The sequence below is a fragment of the Pogonomyrmex barbatus genome, unplaced genomic scaffold (genome assembly GCF_055798465.1).
Source record: "Pogonomyrmex barbatus isolate J1 unplaced genomic scaffold, ASM5579846v1 scaffold16, whole genome shotgun sequence".
Classification (NCBI taxonomy): domain Eukaryota; kingdom Metazoa; phylum Arthropoda; class Insecta; order Hymenoptera; family Formicidae; genus Pogonomyrmex; species Pogonomyrmex barbatus.
In genome coordinates, this window is record NW_028297112.1 from 6,159,734 (window position 1) to 6,187,389 (window position 27,656).

A 27,656-nucleotide genomic window follows, 5' to 3' on the forward strand; every position below is an offset into this window, starting at 1 on the left:
ATGAAAGCACGGGTTCGCGTAAGAGTGAGAAAGATCTGACGATAAATCGATAATTCGTTGGAAAAGCATAGATTGAAGCGGTTGAAGGTATAGCTGTCGGTGAGTTTCGTTTATTTCTCTTCGAGCAGCTCGTGTAGCTGGTACTGGTACAGTCTGGCAAACAAATAATCACTCACTGTGTGCTTCGTTACGTCGAGAAGTCGCTTAGCATATGATTGGTACTTTCTCAATGGAAATTTAAATTTTAATATTAAAATCATTGTTCATTCAAACTTTATATATTTAACTTAAGTACAGGAGACATCAATGAATGTTCATAATAAATATCTTAAAATCAGTCTTTAGGATGTAGTAGAATTTTAAAAAATTCATTGCCAAATTGGTCCTTGTTTTTTTTCACATAAACAGTTTTGGCGAAAATCTTCGAAACGAGAAGGTAGTTGAAAAATTTTTGTACGGAGAGATTGGAAAAGATTATATCGTATCGCATAAACCAAGATGCACTTAGAATTGTCTTATAAGCGCTATTCATTTTTCTAATTATTTTTTTAATTAAAACCCTCTGCGTACATGCATTACTCTTTGATATTTCGATATTTTTTCGACGAATGCGCGAATGAAAACCCGAACCGAAGTTTTTCTCCTCAATTTTTTATCTCAACTAAAAATTTTACACTCATTTCTTACTTAAAATAATCAAACTTTCACTACAGATATGTAGCCGTATATATACATTATGGATTCGTATGGATTCGCTGTGTATGGATGTTTTATATATATAAATCATGAAAAATCATTCGTTTCTAATCGTCATACAGGTGCTGTATATGTATAGCAACGCGGAATACTGTGGAATGTGTGTCAAAATATGTAAAAATCCGATATCGAAATAAAAATGAATTGTTATTCCGTTTCTAGTACATTTATAATAAAGATTCAAATTGTGTGCGAACTACAAATTATCTTGCCTATAGCGAGCATTTTACGTTGAAAACGTGCTGCAGTGCAGTAATTTTGTGACTTATATTGCATGATCAATCGATGTCTCATGTGGCATACTTGTTGAATGAAGTGTCTTATCATCAGTTGAAAGACTACAAGGATTACTAAGAAAATAACTTAATGTACAAAATATAATAAATAAATATATATAAATAAATATAAAAAAATATAATAAATAACTTTAAATACTTCAAATATTTAATAATTAAAATTATATAGAATTGTAAGAACAGATTTTGAGTTAAAGTAGGACAAACAAGCCAGGTTTGTTGTCCTTACAATTAGAACTCAGACAAACATATTGTATAAATTTTTTCAACATATCATTTGAATTTTTTCAAAAATACTATGTTCGAATAGTTCGAAATAAAAAATAAAAAAAAAACAAATATCGGATTCAAGTGCTTGAGTAGTAATCAGTTTGTAATATCAATTTACTGTATTTCGAAGTTCGAACAGTTCGCTAAAAAATATTGAAAATATAATATATGCTGAAAATACAAAATTTTTTTACTATCTTTCCTATTTTTCAATTTCACGCGTATGTTATATTGATCTAAATTTTAACAGTTCGAACTGTTCGAATATATCTTTAATTCGAAAAGATAGAATTTTGTTTGACGTTCGATCTCTTCAAACCCTTTTCAAATAATTACAATAAATACATTGTTTCATTATTACTTTTAGGTTGAATTTCTTGTAATTGTTTTTATAATAATTTTGTGAGTATCTTGATAATCCTTTTTTATAATATCGGTAAAATACAATGTAGTTTTTGAGATAAAAGATAAATCATGGTATTCAAGATTTTTATTTTGACAATCTGTCAAATAATGCGCTAGTTGTTTTCTGAATTCAATTGTTATCATTGTGAAAAAAACTATTAACAGGTTTCGTGCCTCATCAGCTTTATGTGATTTGTGATTTGTATCAATACATAATAAATTGTGCGATATATATATAATGTATTATTTACATATCAATTTGTTATCAAGAAATATTTCATAACTGTACTTTTTTATAGATAAAATATCAAACAACCTGAATAAAATGATAATCCATATAGCATGAAGTAATAAGTATTAAATGTAGCCTTTTAAATCGCAAAATAGGAAATTATTTCTTTATTACTTATTTCAAATGCAAAGTACAAGTTCAATTCCCATATAAATTAAATATAAATTGAGTTACAATCTATAATCTTCTAAAATCTATAATTTTGTAAGTCAAAAGTAGAAATAAAATTTCAATTCAAACGGTTATACTTTAACAAAGCAGCGCGAATACACGCATATCAGAATCTCCGAATCGTCCCTTGTTCGCTAGGAATTATATGAAATTTAGTAAAAACTCGTACTGGTCGGTTCTCCGTAAAGCGCATGCGTCCCGTTGCCGAAGCGCAAATGTCGGAATGTGTTTTACGTGAAAACTATCAGCACGATCAAATTCGCAATTAAATAAATAAGGATGACAAATGGTAAAGAATTGTCCGGTGAAGATCTCATCTCGATATCTCACACCGATTCCAAGATATTAAATAGCTACTTTTGACAGGAGAGAGCGATGCACGAAAAGCTCCCGGCATGGCAACGCGCGCGCCATCAACATCGCTTGCGGCAGAAGCGTGTCAGAGGGCCTCTCGCTCTCAGCCACGTAGTCTTAGTTTTTATTTACATGTTTACGCTACGCATTTTTTAATAATCTAATAACACAAGCATTGATTTCGTACAAAGATGATTATTTTGTCATTTTCCATTCTTTTATCCATTCCATTCTTTTGTCGTACCTCAAATCCGTTCGTTTCAGCTACATTCAAAATAAATTTAACTTATGGAAAGAAGAAGTGGGAAATGTAATAAAAATCAATAAATTTCCTTAAGAAATCTGTAATCTGACAATAGTAGTAATCGTAGTTGCAAATGTATTAGATTAAATTGCGACAAATTTATCGAATTTATCATATTTGAGAACAAAATTTCCATAAAGTCGCATAAAAATCAATAATAACTCTGTGGACTTTAATACTTTTTCCTGTACAAGAAAATTTTTCAATCCTCTTTTTTTAAGAAACAATTTCTCAAATTAATTATACGAAAATATAGAGAGAGGACAAATTTCTTGTGTCAATGTAATAACGCCGTATAGCTTGATGCATATAACATTGCTTATCATTTCAATTTTTGCACACAAAATATGACAAACTCTTACATTTCTTCGCAGTAAGAAATAATGCTGTAGCCTAATCTACATCTTGCCTTATGTATTTATTATCTTTAGGAAAATACATGTGATTAACGGTCGTCATTTTCGCAACATATTCAAGCTGATGCGTATATTCTTCGTGATTCACAAGAGAAGTTAAATTGCTATATCGTTATTGACATTATTTTAACAAGTGAAAAAATCCGAATTAAAATATTAAACAAATGTATATATATATATATATATATATATATGTATACATATATATATATATATATACACATAAATATATGTTATTGAAGAGACCATCAAGCATGTCGCCGGATGGTATATGTTATAGAATAAGTTATGAAATGAACTCAAATCGATACAGTAATTAATTCCCATTATCAGACAACATTGATGTTGCCTTTTTATCACACCGTTATTTTCCATCCTTATTTCATTGCTTCGAATTATCGAAAAATGTTGTTCGCTCAAAAACGGTAAATTGATGCAATTTTGTTAGTTATTCGGAATAATTTCAAAATATAAATCGTATCAATTTTTTATTATGTATTTGTTTTAATCCTTTTTTAAATCTTTTATACTCGTTTTTAAAATACAGCTTTATTTAATTGAATCCTCTGAAGCGAAGTCACAAAATCTGGAAAACATATTTTGTGATTTCTTTTTTATGATTTAAATGTAAATTTGTTTGGTGTTATAATTTATGGATTTTTCTGTTTGTCAAATTAATATAAATAATGACATTGATTTAATTTCTTTCGTGAATTGCGAAACAATTACGATACATTCGCTTGAACATACTGTGAAAATGGAAGCAGTTAATTACGTATAATTAGCAAAACAATGTGGAACACAACGAATATTTTAATATCGTCTGCATCGCTATTTACAAAACATTTTAAGAGTCGAATATTCTTTACATAATAATTATTAATATTTCTAATTCTTCTTATACAGAATATATTTCATGTGATAATCATATATTTTCATTTATTATGTCACGCATGAGAATCATCTATTCAGGCAAGATTTGTTTATATTCGATTAAAAATTCAATATAAATTTAATAACTTCCGACATAATTCATTATTATCCAACTTTAAATATATAACTTTATATATATAACTTTGAATGTTTCGGATTCATCTTTGTTGTAACATTCTCTTATCAATTTGATAGAATGAAACATCGTAATAGACGCGAGGTGAAGTAGACGAGACATACGCAGTAAAAAAGTCGCGATTAACGCCACGATTCACGAGCATGACGGTGACGGCATCGACATCGTTGAAGAACAAAGGGGAACATCACTCCGGTCCAAGCGAAAGAGGAAAATGGAGAGAGAGAGAGAGAGAAAGAGAGAGAGAGAGAGAGAGAGAGAAAGGGAGGGAAGGAGAGGGGGCAGAGGGGGGCAATCGCATATAGTTATACTCATGACACGCCATCTATATCCCAGAGTTACGCAATTCGGTGCAGGGTACGCGTTCACCCGTTCGTGCACCCGCGTAATATAACAGCGGTCGAAAATACGAGACGCATATGTCGCCAGACGCTTTTCAATCTATAGGTGCATATCGCTCGCAGGGTTGCGCGGCGTTTCGTGCACAGCGATTGATTGCGCTCCAAAGGGAGGCGAGTCTTATGCTGGAGGGAGCGCCCGAGTAGATGGAGGGAAGAGGGGATGATAGTGGAGTAACAGGGGGGAAGAGCAAACTGCGGAACCCTGAAGGGGGATACATACGTCGCGGACGGTATAAAAGGGGAGACACGCGAGAGTGGCTATGTGAGAAGGGTCGGGGAGAAAGAGGGCTGCGAGATCAGCGGCGCAGGAGTTGTACAGATATGAGCACTAAGAGAACAAGGAAAAAAGATGTATGGACGATGGAAAAAACAGGAAGGGAAGATGAAGGGGGGAGAGAAAGGGAATGACCGGAAAGAGAGAGAGAGAGAGAGAGAGAGAGAGAGAGAGAGAGAGAGAGAATTGCGCGCGCGATGTAGTGATCGCGTGCAAAGAAGCGGCATCGTCGCACGCGGCTACTTGGCTCTCCAGAGCCAGGATATTTCAATACCAACAGTGGTCGACCACCAACGTGGGGCCGTGCATGGGGAGAGGGAATGTGACGACGACGACAACGACGATGTAGCGCGGCGCGACGCAATGCGATCCATGTGTGCGTGTACATACATATGCGCGCCTCCGCGCATCATATATACGCGCACGACTATATATATCTCCTCCGTCGCCCGTCCACGTCCCTTGTCTATGTGCCCGCCCTTCGTGGTTGGTACACACGCTTCGCGCTCGTGCGGCTTTACACAGTTGTTCGGCACAAGGAGAAGAAAGTGAGAGAAAGAAAGAAAGAAAGAAGAAACCCCTCGATGGGTAGCCGTGCTCCACTATTCGGAGTTTTTTTTTGCAGGAGGAGGATGCGAGAAGGGTAAAGAGGAAAAGAGGGGAGACGTTTTTGTCTCTGTCTCTCTTCTTAGCGTAAAGAGGAATAAATTCTTACTGAGAGAGATACCAGATTTTACACAACGTGATGGCCTGGGGAAGGGGTAGATAGAGAGGGGGAAGGGAGAACCCGAATGCGACCGATGGGTTCGTCGAGAATGCCCGCCTTTCCGACACGTCAAGGGGAATCGGAGTGGGCCGTACCATGCGCTGATTGGGCGTGCGGGATGAGTGGGGCTCGGGACGTCGTGGCGCCTTGCGCGTTCCGCCAATCGAGTACTCTCGCCGAGAGTTTTTTTATCTCGTTATTTACGCCGAGGACGGAGAAGACGGTTCCCTATATTCCCCTCCGCCCCGCCTAATCGCGGATCGTGATATCTCGCTCGCACTCGGACGACGGGTATTCTCCGTTCCGTTTTCGCGCGTTCTCCCTGTGCACCCGTCAGCGCAGGAGAGAACACTCTCGTTTTGGGATCCGTTGAAGTAGTACGCGTCTCTCTCTCTCTTCACGAAGCAGTAACAAGATAGAAGTGTTGAATCGAGTGTTCGATGTGTTACACGCGTGTATCACTCTCGAGAAGCTTGTCAACAACGCTGCTCGCTTTCGCTCATTTTCGAATGTTAATTTTGAATCACTCGCAGGGATACGCAACTCCTTATACAAACCGCTGAACACGATGTGCGCGTGTTGAATATAGGGAGTGTGAGTGGCGCGTGTGTATATGTACGTGTGTGCGCGTGTATGTGTGACAGACGTCGCAGAAGGATGCGGCGTTGCCGGATGTTGTAGGCGCGAATACGCGTACAGTGTACGTTCGGTGCGACGAGACTGCGCGCCGAAGAGAGGAATAGAAACGCGCGCGCGCGCGCGCGCGTTCAACGGAAAGGGAAAGAGTGTGTGGTGGTGGTGGTGGTGGTGATAGTGGTGATGGTGGTGATGGTGGTGGTAGCGGCGGCGGTGGCGGCGGCGTCGTCGTTGTTGTCGTCGATCGATCGATTTTAACTCGTTGCCGGAGAAGGAAAATCGTGAACTCTGTTGGCCGTGCTACCGTCATGGACAAATTCGCGCGAACATCGTTGCAGCGATACACCACAGTGACATTTACGGTGCGGTGCTATTGATGAAACTTGGCAACGTCGCACCGACTGTCCTCGCATCAACGCGCGCGTACACGTACCTAGAAGGGAACTTGGGGTGGCTGGCTAGTTCGCTAGCTGGCTGACTGACTGCTTGGCTGGCAAGTAAGCGAGCGAGCAAGCAAACTAGCTATCGAATAAGCAGAGCAAGCAAGCAAGCAGGCAAGCCAGGCAGACTGCTTGTTCCGAGGACGGTGCTGTTGGTCACACCGTCTCTCTTTTCTACCTCCATTGCGCTTATTCTTTCTCTCCCGGCTCCTTGCTTCCTCTCCCTCCCTATCCTCGGTCAACTCAATCGCTCTCGTTCTTTTCCTTTCTCCCTCCCCTTCTTCGGCTTCTCTCTCATGCTCATGCCGCGCACGTACCGTTGAGAGCCTCTCCCTTCTCCGGCCGCGCTCTTTCTCTGCCTCTCCATCCCCTCTCCTCTCCTTACCTCGAACGGATCGGGCGAGTCCACTAGGCTTGCGAGGGGTGTTGGGCAGACTTGGTCTCTAGTCGGCCTCGATCCGTAGAGTGCGATAGACGCCGTGAGTCGATCGCTCCAGTATACGGATATTCGCGAACCGTAGCATACGTGCGTACGTCGTGGGTCTCGCGAAAGCCATTGCGCTTTACCTGCGCATAGCCGCGGCCCGCGGCAGTCCGTATTACGGCCAATTTACACGTTCAGCCTGGGACGCACTCGACCAGCGTATATCCATACGACGGCCATGTTTGGTGTTTACGGCGCGAGGGGGAGTCACTGACGTCACGCACGAGTGAGCAACCGATCTCGCCCGAACAGCACAACGATTACGAGCGACGGACGACGGGCGGCAGCAGCGACAAGCAAACTGAAACGAAACGTGACGACGAGGACGACGAGGACGACGGCGACAACAACACAACACAACACAACGAGAACGACACGACGAAAAGTACGAGAAGAAGGAAAACGTGTGTCGTGCCACGCCGGTAGTTCATACCAGTATCCGTGCGCCCGCGCATTTCGAGTGCAAGCGGGACCATCGTCGTCTTCCAATACGAAAATCGACAAAGGAAAACGCGATAGAGAGAGAGAGAGAGAGAGAGAGAGAGAGAGATCGCGTGTCTGTATAATACACGTACATACGTGCGCGTGTACGAAACTGAAATCATATCACCGCTTGGCTCTTTTTTTTCGATGAGACGCGCGAACGCGACGCCAATCTCGTTTTTCGTGTTCGCCGCTACTACTGGCCTTTCAAAAAACATTGTGTGCATCTCTCCGCCTCTGCTTCTTTCGTCACACCATTGAAATAACTCACTCTGTGAAACGACTTGTCACGCACGACCGATCGTGTCGCGGGAAAAGCAATAATAGTCGGGCGATGCCGAGTGTCGCGCTGCTCGAGGAGAAGACGGCAACGAGGACGGTTGCGCGCTGTGACTGACAATGCGTGTCTGGTGAAGCGCGAATATACCGGCTCGATCGCTCCGAAAACGATTGTAAATATACAATCGCATCCACGTGGTGGTAGTCGCGCACGTGTCTCGATTGTACGCAACGCATGTCAGTGTCCGTGCTCCATTCGGTGAGTCGCGAGTCGGCCGCGATCGATCGGAACGAGAGAGATCGTTTTTTCGCGTGACGCAACATACGACGCACGTGCACACAATAATCGCTGCTAACTCATACGCGTGCGTGTACATGTGTATGTGTGATTATATACATTTATTTGTATATATATACACCTGCGCGTGTGACTGTCATCGATTCCCGTCTACCGCCGGTGCATCGCGCATCGGTTTACATATGGTGTTTCGCAAAACACCGCACGCGCGACACGTACTCACGAGTTGAGGGAAGATTACCTTCGACACGAGGATTGAGAATCATTACCGCGAACCATGGAGCTGGGTGACAGAGTTTATGCTGCGGAGCGAATTACGAAGAAGAGGGAAAAGCGGGTTAGTATCGCGTGCCACTGCCTCCAGATGGCGTTACCAGGCGGAATCTATACATCGCACATTACCGGCTTTATCCTTCTTCTTTCCATCTCCCTTTCTCGCATTTCTTTTTTTCTTTTTTTTTTCTTTTTTCTTGAACCAAAAAAGGCTTGTGTACTAAAAATAGATTTTGAATTAAAATAACAAGAATCAATTTGCTGAAAAAAATTGAATTAACAAAAACAATTTCCTGATATTTTAATTCAGAAAATCAAGTATATAAAATATCTCATCGATACAAGTCTGATATGTATTAATTATTTTTCAATTTCCAAGCATCTTATTGATACTGATCCGATGTGATATGCATAGTAGCGAAATAAATGTGTAAATGTTTTGATAACAATCTATCTTCTTCGTTTCTATCTTCAGTTGAATGTAAAATGAAGATTGCGAGAAAAATAAGAGGGAGTAAATAGTAAAACAAAATAAGTAAAACTTTTCTCGAAAGATTGATTCATGCGTTTGGAATATGCGACGAAATCTCATAACGGCTCTAATTATTATTTGCTCTTATTTCTATATTTTATATAGAGAGTTGAGAATTATAGTGTAGTGTAAGTCGGAAATTTTTAAAAATATATTTTTACATTTTCTTTCTTCTAAGTGTTTTCTTTATTTTTACAATGAAATAAATCAAATGTTTTTTAAGAAATTTTTTTTCAATTTTTTTTGACTGTTCTCTTAATTCAGTTTCCATTGTTTTCTATAATTATATTGACTTACACTACTATGATTTTTATCTCTCCATATATCTTGGGATTAAAGAATTGTTAAGCATTATTTCTATATAAACAAAAAGATATGCAAAATTATGACATTATTTATAAATTGTAAACATTCTTATAAATAACTAAATAACTGTTTCAAATTGGTCCAATTCAGATTTATAGAATATTCTCTCTACCTCAGTTTACATCAAAAACATAATTTTAAATTCATATAATGTCACATAACATTCTCTATATGAATCGATTATACTTAGTAGATATTGTAGTTAGTCACATCTGTTAGTACAAATCAGGTGCGATATAGAAAGAAATTTTGATTTGTTACCACCTTATTGGAATGTCAATATGGTATGATACGACGACGACATGGATATATGAATATTTCGATTGTGCCTTTATTGTCACCTCGGTTTGTATAAAAGTAAATTGAGACTGTACAATTTCTGATTAACGGGAATTTCCGAAGGCGGACGATGCGACGGTGAGCTCGAATAGGAGAAAGGTTCCGTATAGAGAGCGATCAGCTGGTAGCGACCGGTGTGGTGGCGCATTTCTATGAAATGTGCGCCATTCGCGGCAATTCTTTGTCGCAAATATATTTCCCGCGAAATTCCTTGCAAAATTTTCAAAGAGATTGTCTGTCGCTCGTTATACCAACGCGAATTTGCAAAGCATAATTTCGTTCGAATCAAGTTGTAAATATCATAAAATCAAAATCGAAATCTTTTTAACTCTAATGATCTCGTGGATTCAACATGCCGTTTTGCGATTTTCCGCATTAAATTTGTCAAGTTATATTCGAATCCATATATTTTAATTATTATATGGACAAAAGTTATATTTGTAGAATTTCTAAATTTCTTCAAATAATAAAAATTCTTTGATACGTAAGACTTGCCGCTTAGATCGAATGAAATGCTTGATTTTCGCTTATTCGTAGGAAATATTATAATTTGTGTCGCCGATCTTATCTTTAAAGATTTTCTTTTTATCGATGCGCAATTTTTAATTCTCTTGCATCGTCCGTTTGCGCGATCATAGATTCATCGATCGATTTCGAAAAGAAAATGAGCAAGCCGAACTGGGGGATGGTGACACACATATAGGACGTCAGTTAAAGCATGTTTTCTCTCACGAATCGATGACACGATTGTTACACTATCGACTCGTAACAATATCGGGTAACGGCGTTCCGTGAAGAGACGACAACCTGCTCTGCATTATCATGTCGATCACGTTCCCCGTCCATTTCATTCGTAGGGCTTTATTCGTGCCGCGTTTCGCGACGTATCGCGCGTGTCATTGTTTTCCAACTGTCACACCTGTGTATCACGATGGACCACAGGCATGCCATTTCTGTCATTGGCCCATCGCCAATGAGTAGTAAGCCATGAAAATAGCTGATCGTGTTATCGACCGGGCTATCGATTCGCACCGCAAAGTGGTGTGGAAGATGCACGCGTTTATAAACTATCGAAATATCCCTTTCTCTTTTTCTTACATTTCCATTAGCGAAATTAAAAAATTTTACTTCTTAGAGAGATTTTAAGAAAGCAAAAACACCAATAATCATGTAATTCCCAAATTGTATTATATACGGATGCTGGAAGTTGAAAATTAGAATTTAACCAATCGATCCATATTGATTTTAATCCCCTTTAGTTGATGAATTCTAAAACTCAACTTTGTAAGAATTCGAAAAATATCAAAATTTTTTCTACTTAAGGGAGGGAAGGGAGGGTGTGCTTTTCGTAAAATAAGATATAGAGTTTAGACATTTTAATAAAATAACATTTATAATTATATTAGAAAGAGTGCAATATTGAAAAATTTATTGGATTAATCCTTTGCACGCACACACACGCGCACACACACACACACACACACACACACACACACACACAAAATTTTCAGTGTCGAGTTAAAAATCTCTTCTCTTTGTGCATTTACTACATGTTAGCTATTTGCTATGAGAACTGTATATACTTTCTACATTAAAGTGAAACGATATTGCTCACTTTTTGTACGTATCATAAGATGATATAGTAATATGTAAGCTCACGTGACGTGATAGTCAAATGTTTTTAAATTTTTAAAGTTTCGCTTATTTTTTTCTTATATTTTATAAGGATAAATGATAATAATCATCGATAATTACCTCTTGTAAGTAAGTGGTGAGGGTTATATCGAATAGAAAAATCCTTTACCATTTTGTAATTTTCACAATAATTAATAAGTTATTAGTTTGCACAGGTCTTGCGACGAGCGAGCATTCGAATATGGATAGGTCAAATTGTGACTAACACTTTTAATCACTGAAATAATGTTGCGGTTTCTCGAATAATCAAGTCATAACACATGAATATTTAGATGAGCACTTGCACCTTGAATATGCTTTCGATATGCGAACAACTTTATGTATTAGTAAATTCAATATTATATTAAACTAACTCAATGCTTTTCATCGTTCTTTTTTCATTTTTTTTTTCTTTTCTATTCGATCAGTTCCTCATCAGTTCTTTCTCTTACCATTCTTGTACTTTTTGTTTTGTATCAAGAGAGATTTATCGATCCAGAAATATAAATACGCACCTAACCTGTTTATTTCGCGCGCGATTTTGATGGACCGGCTTTAACTCGTTAACTGATGACGAATCGACCTTCCACCAATCATACGATTCGATCTGCCCAGCGATTGACGTATGAGAAAACGTATGAGAGATTGTGTACGATTGTGTACGATTGTGTACGATTGTGTACGATTGTGTACGATTGTGTACGATTGTGTACCGCTCGACGCGTTTCTCGCGTCGCATTAATAGCGAATTCGATTCCGTTGCCACTACACTGGGTTAATGCACATTAAAGACTGCTATATATGAAATATCTAAATGTAGTAGCATAATGTTATTTGATAATGAAATTATTAATTCATATTTAATTAAATAATGTGACAAATTCATTGTTGACTATTTATCTAATTGTTTTGAAGTATTTATACTATATTTTTACATTTGAATAATTTCATGTATATCAGCGTTTGGTATGCATTAACCCGATGTAGGCGGCCATATCGCAATCGTGACGTCATAGGCGAAAAATGACACAATAAAGTTTATTGCGGTAGTTTTGCGAATAAATATTTGACTAAAATAACACCTGACTATGGCTTTAGGACACTTGTGAAAATGGACGGCTGCTATTCTTTCTCTTTCTGATAGTCAATAAATAGCTATAAAAGACACATGAAATGAAACCTCTTTAGGCAGAAAACACCAGTTTTGACAGCTGTTGAAAGAAGTGGAAAAAATGCTTTTACATGTAATGTCCGAAGATAATTTTCGCTGCCGCCCATTTTTACGACTCAAATACACGCTGCACGATTAAGAAGATAATAACGAAAATAGCAGCAGTAAGAAATTTTATTGTCCGTGCGTCATATATAAAGATAAACAAGGATAAGAATGAATAAGGATGAATGAGCTTCTATTTTTCACCGCGATGGTACGTCACTACTACCGTCAACGCAGAGTACTCAGCTGAGTACTCAGGAGCCTTGATTATCGCATTAGGATAACCTATAATTACACCTATTGATAGGTGAGTCGGCTCGTATCGATCAATCGACATATCTTATCGGCACGATCTGTCCGGTGCACGTTGCGCAACACGTGGACGCAATGGTGTAATTCTGATGTTGATATCCCCCTCAGCATAGCTCAACTATTAGCACAACTACATTGGGATAATGATAAATCAAATTATGAGTAAATATGAAAGTGATTAATACGCAGTTACATGTTACATGGCGACTACGCCAGTGCTGTATAGGGACAATGTTGAACGTCATATGTCATGAAATATGGAGTTTGCATATAAATACAACAACAAAAGTCTGTCTCTATCTATAAATATCTCTTTGGCTAGCAATATGTTACAAGAGTAATAATTAAAAATTATTCAATGATATGAAAAATAAGTGAAATTACATAGAGAACCAAGTATACAAAGCTTCTTTTCGTACATCGAGATGTACGGCATAATTTTTTGCCCCAGCCTTCTATACAATTTTTTAAAAATATAGTGATCTGTATATCATTAAAATTATTAAAGTTATCTTTAACATAAATTGATCGTTATATATTATTTTTAATTGCAATAAATTTTTACTCCGAAACGATTAATGATATTTCGTGCTTTAAAACAAATTATAATTTTATAAATTAGGTATGAAAAGTTATAATCAAAGAATATTACATTCAATTATTGAACTATTAGAACTATTTGAAAACAATGAATATTTGATTTGAAAAGCGATTAACAAATTATTTTGGCTTATTATTTTTTTTTTATTTTGGCTTCCACTTAAATGATCAAAACTTAATTTAGATCCAAATGTATTTTCTATTCAATACACATATATTTAGTTTAATATTACAATTCACTTTTACATTTGCAATTGAAAATGTTATTAAACTCACCGATTAAACTGAATTGAGATATACATTTTGAATAACTCTTGCTGACACATATTTATAAGAAATAAAGAATTTAAATAAGAAATGACTATTTGTTATATATGCTAATCTAAAAAATACAAACATCCCCCTCTCGAAAGTTCTTTCAATTTTTCATAATTACAGATGGAAAAATCTTTTATTTTTCCTATTGCAGACTCGCGATTGTATATCTGTTATGTTTTGTACGGATCTCCACAGTTTTCCCATGTTTTTAAAAATATAGTGGTTCGATCGCAATTCTCTCCCGAATGGACAGGTATATCCACGTGGTGACGTCACGATAATTGAGAATAATGAAACGACAACTCGCGCACGTTTCCTCGCGTGTCATTCCATGCAGTGACGTTTATCGTGTTTGCTGTCAATGTAATTGTATTAAACGACTCAATAATTTCTCTTCATTCTCTTACATTTCGGTTTGAATTAATATCTGTGGAATTTTTATCGCGGAGCAATTTATAATTTAATTTCTCAATCATCGTTTATTAAAGTACACGTGTTTTCACATGCATGTTGAAAATTATTGTTGACAATCGTTAATAGATTTTACTCTTTTTCTTGTTTAGGGCAAGATCGAATATCTTGTTAAATGGAAAGGATGGAGCAAAAAGTGAGTATGAAATTGGAGATCTGTTATTAGATAGAATAATGTCCGGAATTTATGATTTTTCTTATTATTTCAGATACAACACATGGGAACCAGAAGAGAATATCTTGGATGTTAGATTAATTGAACTGTATGAGGAAAGTCAAAAGGGTGAAGTGCCCACCAGAAGGCCGAGGCGAAGGGATACTAGATACAACGTAAGAATGAGCGATATATATTTGCTTTACATAGATATTTACTTTAAATAGATTGCAGAATATTTTGATTTGAATTGCACTAAATTACATTAACAAAGCACGAGCATTCAATTAATTGTGTTGCGTTGATTTTAATAATATTTGACTATAAATATAGTTTATGTGTAGTGTAGCCTATTTTTTGTTCGGGCATTTTTGGTTGTTTGAGCATTAATTATCTTTAATAAGTATATTGCAAAAAAATTATCATCATTATTATAATTTTTATTACGTTATGTCATTACGTTATTATGTTCTTTTTCCCTTTTAAAGATGACTTTATTCATCATGAATATAAAACGTATTTTATTTTTAAATATTTTAATGTTTAACTTTAAGATTGTCGATGCAAGTAATAACGATGATTATTTACACATACATCTTGTATATGATATTATATTTTGAATTGCGAAGATAGCTCAAAAGATTATCTATCACTTTCACATTATACCGAATTGTTTTAATAGCTTAGTATTTTGATGAATTTTATGTTGATGTTTTCTTTTTGGTTAGATATAGCTATTCATAAAATCTTTCTTCATTCTGTAAAACAGTCACCTTGAGCTACAGGATCGAAAATGGATTAGGGGATTAGGGATGCTTTTTTTTGCACAATAATTCTTAATTGACAATCTCCATCTTTAGGAACAACTGTCTAATCTTGTCGTCGATGAGGAGCCCGGCGGAGACGAAAGGGTAGGTGAAGATAGTCAAGATGAATCAACAACGGGCAGCACTTCGGCTCCTCGTTTAAATTCAGTAGCCCCCGACGAGGACACACTTCCAAGTTCCTTAGACAGCCATGAATCTCCGACACCGCCAGAATTAGTATCAACGTTCAGCGTCGATTCTGACAGTTCAAACAGCAGTATGGACATTCCCCTTTTGCCGAGAAAAGAACGTATGAAGAGGAAGGCAGAGGTTCTTAGTCAATCCGGCAAGATTGGAGTAACAATTACTACGAGCAGTCCTAGTAGTGGCAGTGGTAGTCCGCCCCCAAACAAAGTTCCTCGATTATTACCCTTGAAGAACAATTCCACAACTCCATCTTATCATGTAAGTTCTGATAATTATAAGAGCGTATTGTTACTTATTACTACATTGAAATATTGTAATCAAATTATTATGTTACGAAATTGCTAAAAGTTCCTATATGTTTATAAAAAAAATTCTTTATACGCACATATAAAAATTCTAAAAGTAAATGTCGATAACACTTTAACTAATGTTGTATTAGCCAAGTAAACCTCTGCTTAATATATACAAAGTTTATGTAACTTGCATATCTGATTTGTCATTAACTTTTAGGAAACTAGAAGTATTGATGAACATAGAGAAATAGTTACAAATACCAGACCAACAGTCGCATCGCGACTGAGTGATATTTTCTAAAACAAGATCAACAATCCTGTTACAGAGTCATAAAGCTAACGGTCAAAATCAAAGAAGGCCATCATCCTCTAGCTTGAAATCGACGCCGGAAGAACCTCTACCAGCAGTTCCGACGACGCCGGCGCCGGCAATACAGGATAAGAAGCGTCCCGAAGCTGACGTACCTCACGGTCCACCACCATCTCTTCCACGTGCACCGCTGGCACCGCTGGCACCGCTGTCTCCTCAAATAGATACACCTTTGGAGCAACCCGCAACGAAGAAGAAGCAATTATTAGAGCAGAAGCAGGATAAATCAAACGGTGCAGTCACGGCTGCTGACAAAGCAAACGGTCACAAATCACCCAGTCCTACGGACTCTTACACTAATAACAATAGGTTACCTACTGTCGTGAATGGACACCACAGCCCTAATAACAACAACAACAACAACAACAACAATAGTTTGAATGTCAAGCAAACTGAGATTCCAAAGTCAGAAATCTATGTTCCGCTTACAAATCCCGGCACGGATTATTGGCATGCGAGAAACCCCGTGGCGGATCAAGTGTTTATCACGGACGTTACAGTTAATCTAAAGACCGTTACCATCAGGGAGTGCAAGACTGAAAAGGGTTTCTTTCGAGAAAGAGATCCTAAAGAAACCCTTTGAGCTTCAAGAATGATATCTGTTATTTTTGATGGTCCTGCATCGAGAATATCCACTTCGAGTTGTATTGAATAATGTGTAAATATAAATTATTTTCACACGTCGAACATTAAGGTGAAGATATAATTATAATACTAAACTTTATTCTCTTGATTGATGAAGATGACGTCACACAGTGCTGCAATGAAAATTGCAGAGAGTTGAGTATTGCGCAAAAATCTGACTTAAAGCACTGATCAGATTCGCATGAATCTCGAATAGAGACTCTTAAATCGAGATCGACCGATCATGACATGAAGATTCGTGAGATTTTTTTTTCAAAATTGAAAATTGATCGATATGTTCAGATGTTCTATGTAAATTGATTGTAAAAATTAACGAGATGTCGGTATGATAAGTTCATTGTATACCGAGTATATGTCATACCTATTGTCAACATATTTTAAAAAGCTTGATAGATTTTAAACACATGCGGAGCAGATCTGGAAAACTTAGAGAATATTACATCTTCGAGTTGATTTTATTATTTGCTTATTTTAGAACGCTAATGAAATGCTATAAAATAAAATCTTTAACTTTTGTTTTTATACTATGGAATATATATTATACACGCGAGATGTCTAGAAAAAAAAGTATTTTTCTAATTCGTTTTTAGAATATTGAAACTGCTTCGCAGAAGCAATTGGGAGGGGGGGGGGGACGTTTCGAGTTATTTTGAAAAAGAGAATTAGTTCTCAACGCATTATAATATATCTAATTCATCGATGACTTTTGTTATGTGTTGAGAAATAGAATATTAAAAGAAAAATATGATGAAATTAAATCTTAAAGGTACACAAGAACATGAACGATCCAAAAATTTTGGACAAAAATATCATGTTTGATTCGAAGAAAGATTGCATAATTGTATATAAAGAGAGTATTTGAACCATTGTTAATAGTGCTGCGTTTTTATTTCTTCGAGTTTGATGAACTAACTCGCAATATCGTTTAGCAATGCATTTTCATCGAATACTTCATTCGATTTTATATTATTCCTCGTGTATAATTAAGTATTTTTATTTAGTGTAGAAGGTCCCGCATATCGACTGTTACACTCTCAAGATCATTGAATATCTCTTAGTGAATCTACTATATCGGAATTTATCTATCTATCTATCTATATATCTATATAGATATATAGATATTTATAAATAGATAAATAGAGAGAGAAGGAGCCACCAGATGGATACCTTCTTTGATGCAAAAGCGAATATTAAAATTAGTACAACAATCCAAATCTGATCAAGAATATGCTACTATTACCGTTTCAGCGATGCTGCACGATGCATATTTTATGTGCACTTTCACAATCATAATGATATAGTTAAATCTATGTTATCTAAGATTGACATAGCAATCAATTTTCCTCATTATCATTACTCTGCAGTGCGTCATCATTCGTTTTTTTTCCACAGTAAATGGTCCCATTACGCAGCAAAGGCAGCTTAAGACTGCTTTATAATCACATAAATGAGAATTTTGTTTCCAAACTTACAAGAACAAATCCAAATAAAATTTAAAAAAAAAATTAGCTATTTACAAATGGTTTGTAATGCCATAGTTGATGCTGTGTGTGTTTAAATAATTTAAAATAACTTTAAATCTTTTCTCTTTTTAACAAGAATTAAAGAAATAATGTACTATTTGCAGACACGATATATCTTTTTCTTTCTCATTTTCCTATTTTCTTCATTTTTTTATTAGCTATTGCTTTTTTCTCTATAATTTTTAGATTCGTTTTCTAATTATTAGATCTTGTTCCTTTGTTTCTCTGCAGAGCAAATCATATGTGATGTTACTGAAGATAAAAAAAAATTCTAAATAGTTACCAAGTTCAATTCAAAGAAGATCGAGATATTTAAGAAGTAAAAAAATTCAAAAGTACAAATAGCTAATAATTTTCATCGACTTTTGTACTGATGCGATAGAATACATCTCTACGAAAGATTGTGATCTAGGTATTTAAGCAAACAATTTAATTAATTTCCATGTAGATTTACTGGCTTTTCATGTTCACTAAATACAGCTGTCAATGATGCTTCTGCTTATTCGCGTCTGAATGAAACATTTGATGTAGGTCTTTTTATAACAATGGAAATTGAACTTGGCGAAATTACATCCGTTATTAATCCTTCGAAACTTCTTTCTGTTGCATTAGGCACGTACAGCATTGATGAAGCATGATGCAAATACTTGATGGAACGAAAGATAACGCGGGCGCCTGCTGTGGATAACATTAAGTTAAAAAAAATGTTTCTCGGATTAAATGTATATTAAATGTGTAAAATTTAATATATATTTAATACACACACACATATACATATTTTATATTTTATATATATACATATTACTTACACACACACACATTACCACACACACACACACACACACACACACACACACACATATATATTATATATACATATACATATATATATATATATTATATATATATATATTATACATATATAAAATATATATTTTTAAATTTAAATATATATATTTTAAATTTAGCGTGTGTGTGTGTGTGTGTGTGTGTGTGTGTGTGTGTGTGTGTGTGTGTGTGTGTGTGTGTGTGTGTGTGTGTAACACACACACGCGCGCGTTAAATTTAAAAATATGTTGCTTATTTATTATTTAATTTTAATAGAAAGATTTTTAGATTTCTATTCTTAGTATAATTGTAATTAGACTGTATATGTATGCGGTATGTCCCATTTAAGAACACATTCAATATCTGGTACGATAAGTTGTCTTCTGCATCTAGCATGATTATCTCGTCAGATAAATGTATGTTGAAAGAACAAAAATTTAAAGAAATTTTTCAAAAAAAAAAAACACGAAAAAAGGTTCCGATGATTTCTCTTGGATAATAGATAAAAAAAGAATATGTGCGTTTTTTTCCTTTCAAACGGGGCCATTTGCATAAAATCTGACGTTGTACATTCGCGATACATTATCAATAGGGCAGATTGAAATATAAATAAACATATTTCAATTGTATAATGTAAACTACTGTATATAAAAATATGGAAGGCAGTCCTTGTAAAAAAAAAAGAATTGTACATAGCTGGACGAAACTTGTATTTCGCCCTGTCAGGTGAAACACGTGAGGATGGCTTATATAAATCTTTGAATTATCAATTGTACATATATAAATAAAGAGAAACGAAAATTTCCCTCTCCCCTCTAGTTGTAAACGTAAAATTGCAACTGATAGATTTGTGGAAAGAAAGAGAGAGGAATCTTTTTCTCAGCTTTAGATCTTGAAGATAGACTGTGTGCGTACCTTCGATATTGTTCTGTACTTATAAATATATTCAATTCAAACTACTTATACATAAAAGAAAAAAAAATACGAACCGATAACAGTGATTACGCGGGCATATATGATACGTGAACCCCGGTAGTACCAAATTTAACGATAATTTTAGTTCTGTCTGGTACAGATTCCTTATATTTCAATAAATCTCTACTTGAAGTCAGGTTGTTTCTAGATTCGATTATTTCTTCCTCGCGAATATTTTGATATATCGTGTATCAATTTATTAAAAAGAAGAAACGAGAGTTGCATGGTAAGGATCCTTGGCTAGGGATTCATAGAAATTCTGGATAAGAAAACGCCTTGGACAAGATTGGATAATGAATCTATTTTTTGTTTATAACTTACACACATGCGCGCGTGTATACATATATATGAATATAAATATGTTGATAAATGTATATATTAATATTAATGTTCATCAATACGCTATTCTATAATAAAAAAAATTATGCGAAATAGATGTATAATTACGTAAGCATACTTTTGATATAAATTGTGCACGGAATTGTGCAATACACCAGAATGGAATTGTCGGCAGTGTCAGAGAATGAAAGTGGCTACTTAATTCCAATATGCTAAAATGGAACTTGAGGTGCGTTCGGAGGTTTTCGTAGTCCCACGAAAAGGCCAAGATGGCCGCTCTCAGGTTTCTCTTTGTGTAATATATGACATAACCTATATGTTTTCAGTACCGACAGTGAATATCCATACATACATAATCAGTTTTTTGTAGCTGAATTACGCTATAGTATACGCTTTTATATATATATATATATATATATATATATATATATATTTCAAGTCTAATAAAAAGTTTTAGTGCAGCCCAGTACAGGAGCAGAAAACAAATCTTGGGCTGGAGAGCTGACATAGCATCATCCGGCATCACTGCTGCAAATCTACGCATTCATTTTTTCGGAATTATTAGAGAATTATATTAGATTTTGAATAATATTTGCGAGATTTAATGTAAAATTTAGGAATGTGAAAGAAATATGAGTGAATGTGCCTGTGGTATCGTTACAAATGGCCATCAAATTGATATCGTTTTAAAACTTTATAGGTACTAGATGATTTTTTTATGCATCTTTCTAGGAAATAGATTTACTTTGTAAAATGCATAATATCTATTCGTTTAAACAAGATTTTGATTTTATATTAATCTTACAATGTTAGTTTTTTCTTCACAATATTTAAAACTTATTTCTAAGTTTTACTGAGATTTCTTACTATTTAAATTGTTGAAAGAATTGAAGGAGTCAATATTTATGAGGCTCAATCTTCCTTTTAGACTTTTTAAAAATTATAAAATTATAAAATTATTAAACTTAGAGATTGGCGAACTCAGAAAATATTCACATTGATGTTGTTTTATTGACATGAAAATTCTTTAATTGTTGTTATATATTTGACAATCACGCTATCATACTTTAATTTTTGCAGCAATCGGATTCTGCTGATCATAACGCATTTTAAAAAGTTTGGAACATTATTGACGGTAAATCGTGAATCCTCTGTGAACGGTTATAATAGCGACGTATTTACAATAAAGTAAGTAACAATGTATTTACAATTACAATTTATATATAGCTTTGATATAATATAATGTTTATAATAATTATCAACATATATATATAATAGTTTAAAGTTATTCAACTATTTAAATGCTAAACTGTATGTAAAAATTTATACGGAAAATACTATAATGATGCGTTTACATTTGGAATAGTCCTGATCAAATATGTATATCTAATCAAACCCATTTTGTATGAGAAAATAATTTTTATGGAACTGTATAATTAGGAGATATTTTTTTATCACTAAACTAGTATACTATTTAAAATAAAATATACTTCAAGTTTGAGAAAAGTGAAAAATAGAGCTTTATTCTTATAACTTCTCCAAACAGCAAACTTATAGACCTCCTGCATCAAAAGATTTATAGAAGACATCTTGTTTTGTTACATTGAAAACTTGTATTTGATTGGAGCTATTCCTTTTATTACATGTTGAAAAGTTGATGATAGTCATAAGTTAGATAAAATTTACTAGATGTGTAAGATCCTCTTATTTGATCTTGTTTTGATCAGTCATACTTTTATTGAGATTTTTCAATGAATCAGATATTGTGATAAGAAATTGATTTATATGTGTATCACTTTGCTGTGTGTATTGATTATATGTGTATCACTTTGCTTTCTATATTAGGTTGCTATAATTTTTCTCAAAATTACTGATTTTTTTACGCAGGTAAATGCATAACATTTGTATAGAAGTATAATTTTTTAATTTAATATTCTAATATAAACAATATTTTGCAAGTGTGTTTATAAATCAATAGGTCATTTATTTATCTGATAGAAAATTTGGTTGGAGCTAGTTGGTTAATTCAGGGAATTCATATCTTCATTTGTTTTTAATAGATTGAAACTATTTTAATTGTAAATCCTAATCAAATTTCAAAAATCACAATAGCAGTTGAGTTCATCTTTAGCATGCTTGCTCGTCTATATTTTTTGATGTTAACGATTTGAATGTGAATAATAAGCAATCACATTACTTAGTACTCAAATAAGTTATTGAATTATTTATTTAATGAATGAACAAAATTAATGAATTATTTATTTAATTATTAAAATTTATAGGACAATCTTTGGCAATGATAACAACGACGTTCATGTAGCTGCCAGATACATAGCACAACAAATTAACATTGAAAAACCATTACTGCTATCAATAGCACTAAAAGATTATGACTTAGAAACTTTGAAATCTATCGTCACTGTTGTAAATCAAATAAAACCATGGTAATGTAATATAAATTGAATCATTATGAGTTTAATTTTCGGTCAACTTGTTATCGGCCCGCCTGGTAGTGGGAAAACAACATATTGCAATGCAATGTCCAAATTTTTAAAATCCATTGGAAGAAAAGTGGCTGTTATTAATATTGGTATAAATATTTTGTTTTTTTTCTTTTTGGCTAAATTTGAATAAACATAATTGCTACATCTTAGATCCAGCAAATGAAAACATGGAGTATACACCAGCAGTAGATATATCTGAATTAGTTAAACATGATGAAGTCATGACACATTTTGGACTTGGACCAAATGGAGCTTTGGTCCATTGTATGGAACTCCTAGAAACTGAAGTCGAATGGCTCATCGCAAAAGTTTTAAATTTAAGCGATTACTATCTTATTTTTGATTGTCCTGGCCAAGTGAGTAACATTTCCATTTACATTTTTTTTTTTCTATTTTATGTCTTACATGTTATGTGTAACAAATAATATATCATAAATGTAATAGGTAGAATTATATACGCATCATAAATCAGTGAGCCATATAGTGGAAAAATTGAGTCAAAATTTAGTGAGATTATGTAGCGTTCATCTCGTGGATTCACATCATTGTAGTGATCCTGGTAAATATATTTGCTTGAATCAGTTAACAATTGTATGAAATAACAATACTAGATTATTTACTTTCCATTATTTACTCAAGATATAATTTTTTTGTTTTTTTTTTTTAATTTATAGGGAAATATCTGTCCTCTCTAATTCTTTGCACAACAGTGATGTTACAAATAGGTTTGCCTCATGTGAATGTTATGACCAAGTTCGATGAAATGAAAAAATTCAACGATTGCCTAGCGTTCAATATAGATTTTTATACAGAGGTATTGGATTTAAAATATCTCTTGGAACAATTAGATGAAAATCCCTTTACTGCAAAGTAAGTAAATATAAGAAATTTAATGCAAATATTTTATTAATTTCTAAAAGCTCTTTTTAAACTGATATACTTTTTTTACAGATACAAAAAACTTAATACTTCGCTAGTATCAATAATCGAAGACTATAGTCTTGTTAGTTTCATACCGTTAGATATTACCAACAAAGCATTGTTGCTACAAGTAAAGAACGCAGTGGATAAAGCCAATGGGTATATTTTCGGTGGTAATGAACCGCGAGACGTTCAAATGTTACTCGCATATGCAGTAGGAGCGGTCAGCGAAAATGAAAGAATGTCAACATTAGACGAATATTTATGAACATTCTAACATTAGCTTGACATCTATATTACATTTATCTTTAAGAATATCTTGATAATGTTTATTATGTTTATAAACAATAAATGCTAAATATAATTAATAAAAGTGCTCTTATTATTTTTCATTAATTAACGAAAATTTGTGCTAGATCATCATAATCATAAACTCTCTTTAAAAATGTATCCATTAGTTTTAAACCAGAAATAGTCTGTAAAAAAAGGATAATATTTAATAAAAATGCATTAGCGAGTCCTTATAAATAAAGTACTTACGATAATGCCTGTATCTAGTGTAATGAAGCAAAGAGGTATGTCCATAGAAGCTCCAGGTTTCAGAGTGCCGATTGTTGTGTCGGACATTCCGCACCAAGCTATGGAATTATTCGATTCTAAACTCAATAATAATTCCATACTCCTTTCTCTGTACAAGAGAATGAGAAAGAATTATTATATCCACAATAATTTTTTGTATTTTGATTGCGGTCGCACTTACGATGTGTTTATTATATGACATATGCAATTAACTGATTCTTCAAGATAAACTTTTAAAGGAACATCTTTCATGATAACCCTGAGATCTCCATATTCAGGTGCCTGAAACAATCAATTCAATTTTACATGTGATCGGTGCATACTTGTCCAGTTTTCAGTCAGAGATTCCGGTTGATCATTCTAAATTATGATGGCCTTTTTTTAGAAAAGAATAATATGAAAAAGATGATAATTTCGATACTGACATATTGAATATACCAACACAAGATATTGAATGCCAATGAATATTTTTATTGTGTCAAATATTTCCATTTTCTTTTCTTTTCTTTAAAAAAAGATCTCTGATATAGAATACTAATCAGAGGTGAACTCATCGTCATTAAATATTACAACATACCATTCTTTGTAACTGACTCGTTTGCAATCTTCCTCTCTCTCCTAGATTGCTTCTCCACACAATATCCAACTTGCCAATATTAGTAGCATTTTGCATCATTTTCGGATCTTTCAATAAGCTTGATTGTGGCTTTAAACAGTATAAATATTGTCTACTACAACCTGTATCTAATAAATTCACGCTTCCATAAATAGATTTTCCCTCGTCGTTTGTATTTAATGTAGTCACTACGGCGCACAACATTTTCAATATAAAGCTCTTACAATCAATGCTCTTCTGATAAAAAAAACTTACCATTGAATAGATGGGATGATTCAAGGGCAACTTTTTCTAAGCAAATTGGCCCAGCTGTTAGATTTTGTATTTGTGCCTCGAGATATACCTCATCCGACTTGAAGAAATATTGTGAGAACACATTGCCAAATAAGAACATTTGTAATAGCATTAAATTAGATATATAAATATTACCTCTGCGTTATAAAATTTGGTCTTCACATCCAGTGGTTTAACCACTTGGAATTTGAAATACTTTCTAAATGACAATGGAGGTCCAATCTGATTAATGTATGATACTTCACAAACTAATCTGGGGGGATACGAGAGATATATTTATCACTTAAAGATAGAAATAAATTTTTTTTAATACAAAAATGTACAAGTATTCTTACATATGTGTACCTATTTCCTTAACTTCATGATGAATAACTTCATCCACTGTACTGTCAGGCGCTAATTCTTTCCCTTCCAAATTGCTACTGGAGAGTGGGATTACTTGCGTACTTGTTTGTAAATCTGCCTATGAAATATAAATATATTAAGAATATACAATATTAGAAAATATAAGAATATGCAATATGATATGGCAGATAAGATGTTATCATCTTAAGATATTATATATAGATATTATATAAGATATTATAATTAAAACTTACTTTTACAGTAACATTTTTCACCACTTGATTACTGCCATTATGAACACATAAGTAACTGGAAAATATCTCTCCTAGATATATGTTTCTGTGAAATAATATCATTTTCAATATTGTTGACAAAACATGTGTATGTGTGTGTGTGTGTGTGACTTATAAATATATATATATATATATAATTATAAGTCACACACACACACACACACACACACACACGCGCGCGCGCGCGCGCGCGCGCGTGAATACTTGTACATTTTCTATCAATTCAATTTTTTATAAGTCATATATATATATATATATATATATATATATATATATATACGACCATTTTATTATCTTTAGAATTATATTTGATGATCTTAGTTTTATAAAAAGAGGATAAGAAGAGAGAGAGCGTGTGCCATGACGAGGCCCGACCACGAATCAGTTGTAAAAATTTGTAATTATTTTTGCAAAAAATATCACCTCAGCCAGGAATCAAACCTGGATCTCTTGCTTACCGGGCAGGCATCTTATTTTTTCGACTACAGAGGCAATTTTTTATAAGCTCATATATATATATATATATATATATATATATATATATATATATATATGAGACTTATAAAAAATTGAATTGATAGAAAAATTCTTAAGCAAAAAACATACCCGAAGCTTTGGGGCAGTACCATAAATTGTCCTATAGCTAGCACTTCCATACCTTGCAATGCCGTGCAATCATTTTTAAGTTCATTGTTTAGTGTATTGCCTGGCAAATCTGTAGAATCACATGTGACAACCATGGGATTTGCCAAGGTAGGTCGTGTTAATCTCATTACTATAGAAAATAATTTGAAATGTTATTAATGGATATAGTTGTTATATAGCTACATTTTTCCAATTAGAGATTGTTGCATTAAAAAATTACGTGTCACTAACAGTCTCTAGTCTTTCTGTCCGTTTCTAATTTTAATTTTGGAGTTGTCTTTTTATTTTTATCTTTTTATAATTTTTAGAAAAGATTCTAATAAAAAAAATTAAATCGAGATTGTAATTAATTATTAATAGAAATGGACATAAAAGATTGAAAAACAATACACTTCTTGCCGTTTCAAGAAACTATATATGCTATATACCTTTCAAGGCCACCAAATGTTCACTTTTTGTCTTGATTTCCATTTTTTTCAATCAAGTCACGAAAAAAAAATGTTAAACAAATATATTGTTAAAATAAAAATTATTTATATATCGTTGTCAAATTATTGTTGTCACTCCAGAAACTTAACCTCTTTCGTTACATCATATCAAATCCATTTCTCAGCTACGACGCGTCGTATGTATATGTATGCCAGTACACTTAAAATGAGATAGCTATACAAGATGATATATAGATATATATATAATCAGATGTTGAGAAAAAAGGAAAAGAGAAGATATAGAGTGAAAGGCATAGCTATAGAGCAAATCTATCGATAAATCAAGAATTAGTCGATCAATCAAAATCTGCTCGATATATAATTAAAACATTTCAA

General features: G+C 34.2%; 4 protein-coding genes across 5 annotated transcripts in view; 2 read left to right on the plus strand and 2 right to left on the minus strand.

Annotated features, from left to right (window-relative positions):
• LOC105429404 (RAS oncogene family member Rab26) overlaps nt 1–7,376 on the minus strand; it is a 176,215-nt gene extending 168,839 nt beyond the window's left edge. Inside the window, exon 1 of the mRNA XM_089074082.1 lies at nt 7,236–7,376. The gene's annotated coding sequence lies outside the window, so the exon portion shown is untranslated. The remainder of the gene's footprint in view (nt 1–7,235) is intronic.
• A 1,069-nt stretch (nt 7,377–8,445) lies between these two features.
• Nucleotides 8,446–20,432, plus strand: LOC105429401 (polycomb group protein Pc). The gene is made up of 5 exons (XM_011642357.2): nt 8,446–8,731; nt 14,588–14,631; nt 14,705–14,825; nt 15,510–15,920; nt 16,282–20,432. Exons 1-5 carry the CDS (start codon nt 8,672–8,674, stop codon nt 16,906–16,908), a joined length of 1,263 nt encoding a protein of 420 aa, XP_011640659.2. The 5' UTR covers nt 8,446–8,671; the 3' UTR covers nt 16,909–20,432.
• A 144-nt stretch (nt 20,433–20,576) lies between these two features.
• LOC105429399 (GPN-loop GTPase 2) lies at nt 20,577–24,433 on the plus strand. 2 transcript variants are annotated; one of them, XM_011642353.2, is made up of 7 exons: nt 20,577–21,335; nt 21,716–21,823; nt 22,918–23,225; nt 23,290–23,495; nt 23,584–23,698; nt 23,814–24,009; nt 24,091–24,433. In XM_011642353.2, exons 3-7 carry the CDS (start codon nt 23,105–23,107, stop codon nt 24,326–24,328), a joined length of 876 nt encoding a protein of 291 aa, XP_011640655.2. In that variant the 5' UTR covers nt 20,577–21,335; nt 21,716–21,823; nt 22,918–23,104; the 3' UTR covers nt 24,329–24,433. The 2 variants fall into 2 exon arrangements, with proteins under 2 accessions (XP_011640655.2, XP_011640656.2); XM_011642354.2 differs by having other exon boundaries at nt 23,865–24,009.
• LOC105429400 (trafficking protein particle complex subunit 13) lies at nt 24,028–27,484 on the minus strand. The gene is made up of 10 exons (XM_011642356.2): nt 27,261–27,484; nt 26,794–26,962; nt 26,149–26,233; nt 25,885–26,012; nt 25,685–25,802; nt 25,511–25,607; nt 25,217–25,443; nt 24,821–24,921; nt 24,601–24,748; nt 24,028–24,536 (listed from the first exon to the last, which is right to left on the minus strand). The coding sequence occupies exons 1-10, from the start codon at nt 27,301–27,303 to the stop codon at nt 24,453–24,455; spliced, it is 1,200 nt and encodes a 399-aa protein (XP_011640658.2). The 5' UTR covers nt 27,304–27,484; the 3' UTR covers nt 24,028–24,452.
• Nucleotides 27,485–27,656: the final 172 nt, after the last annotated feature.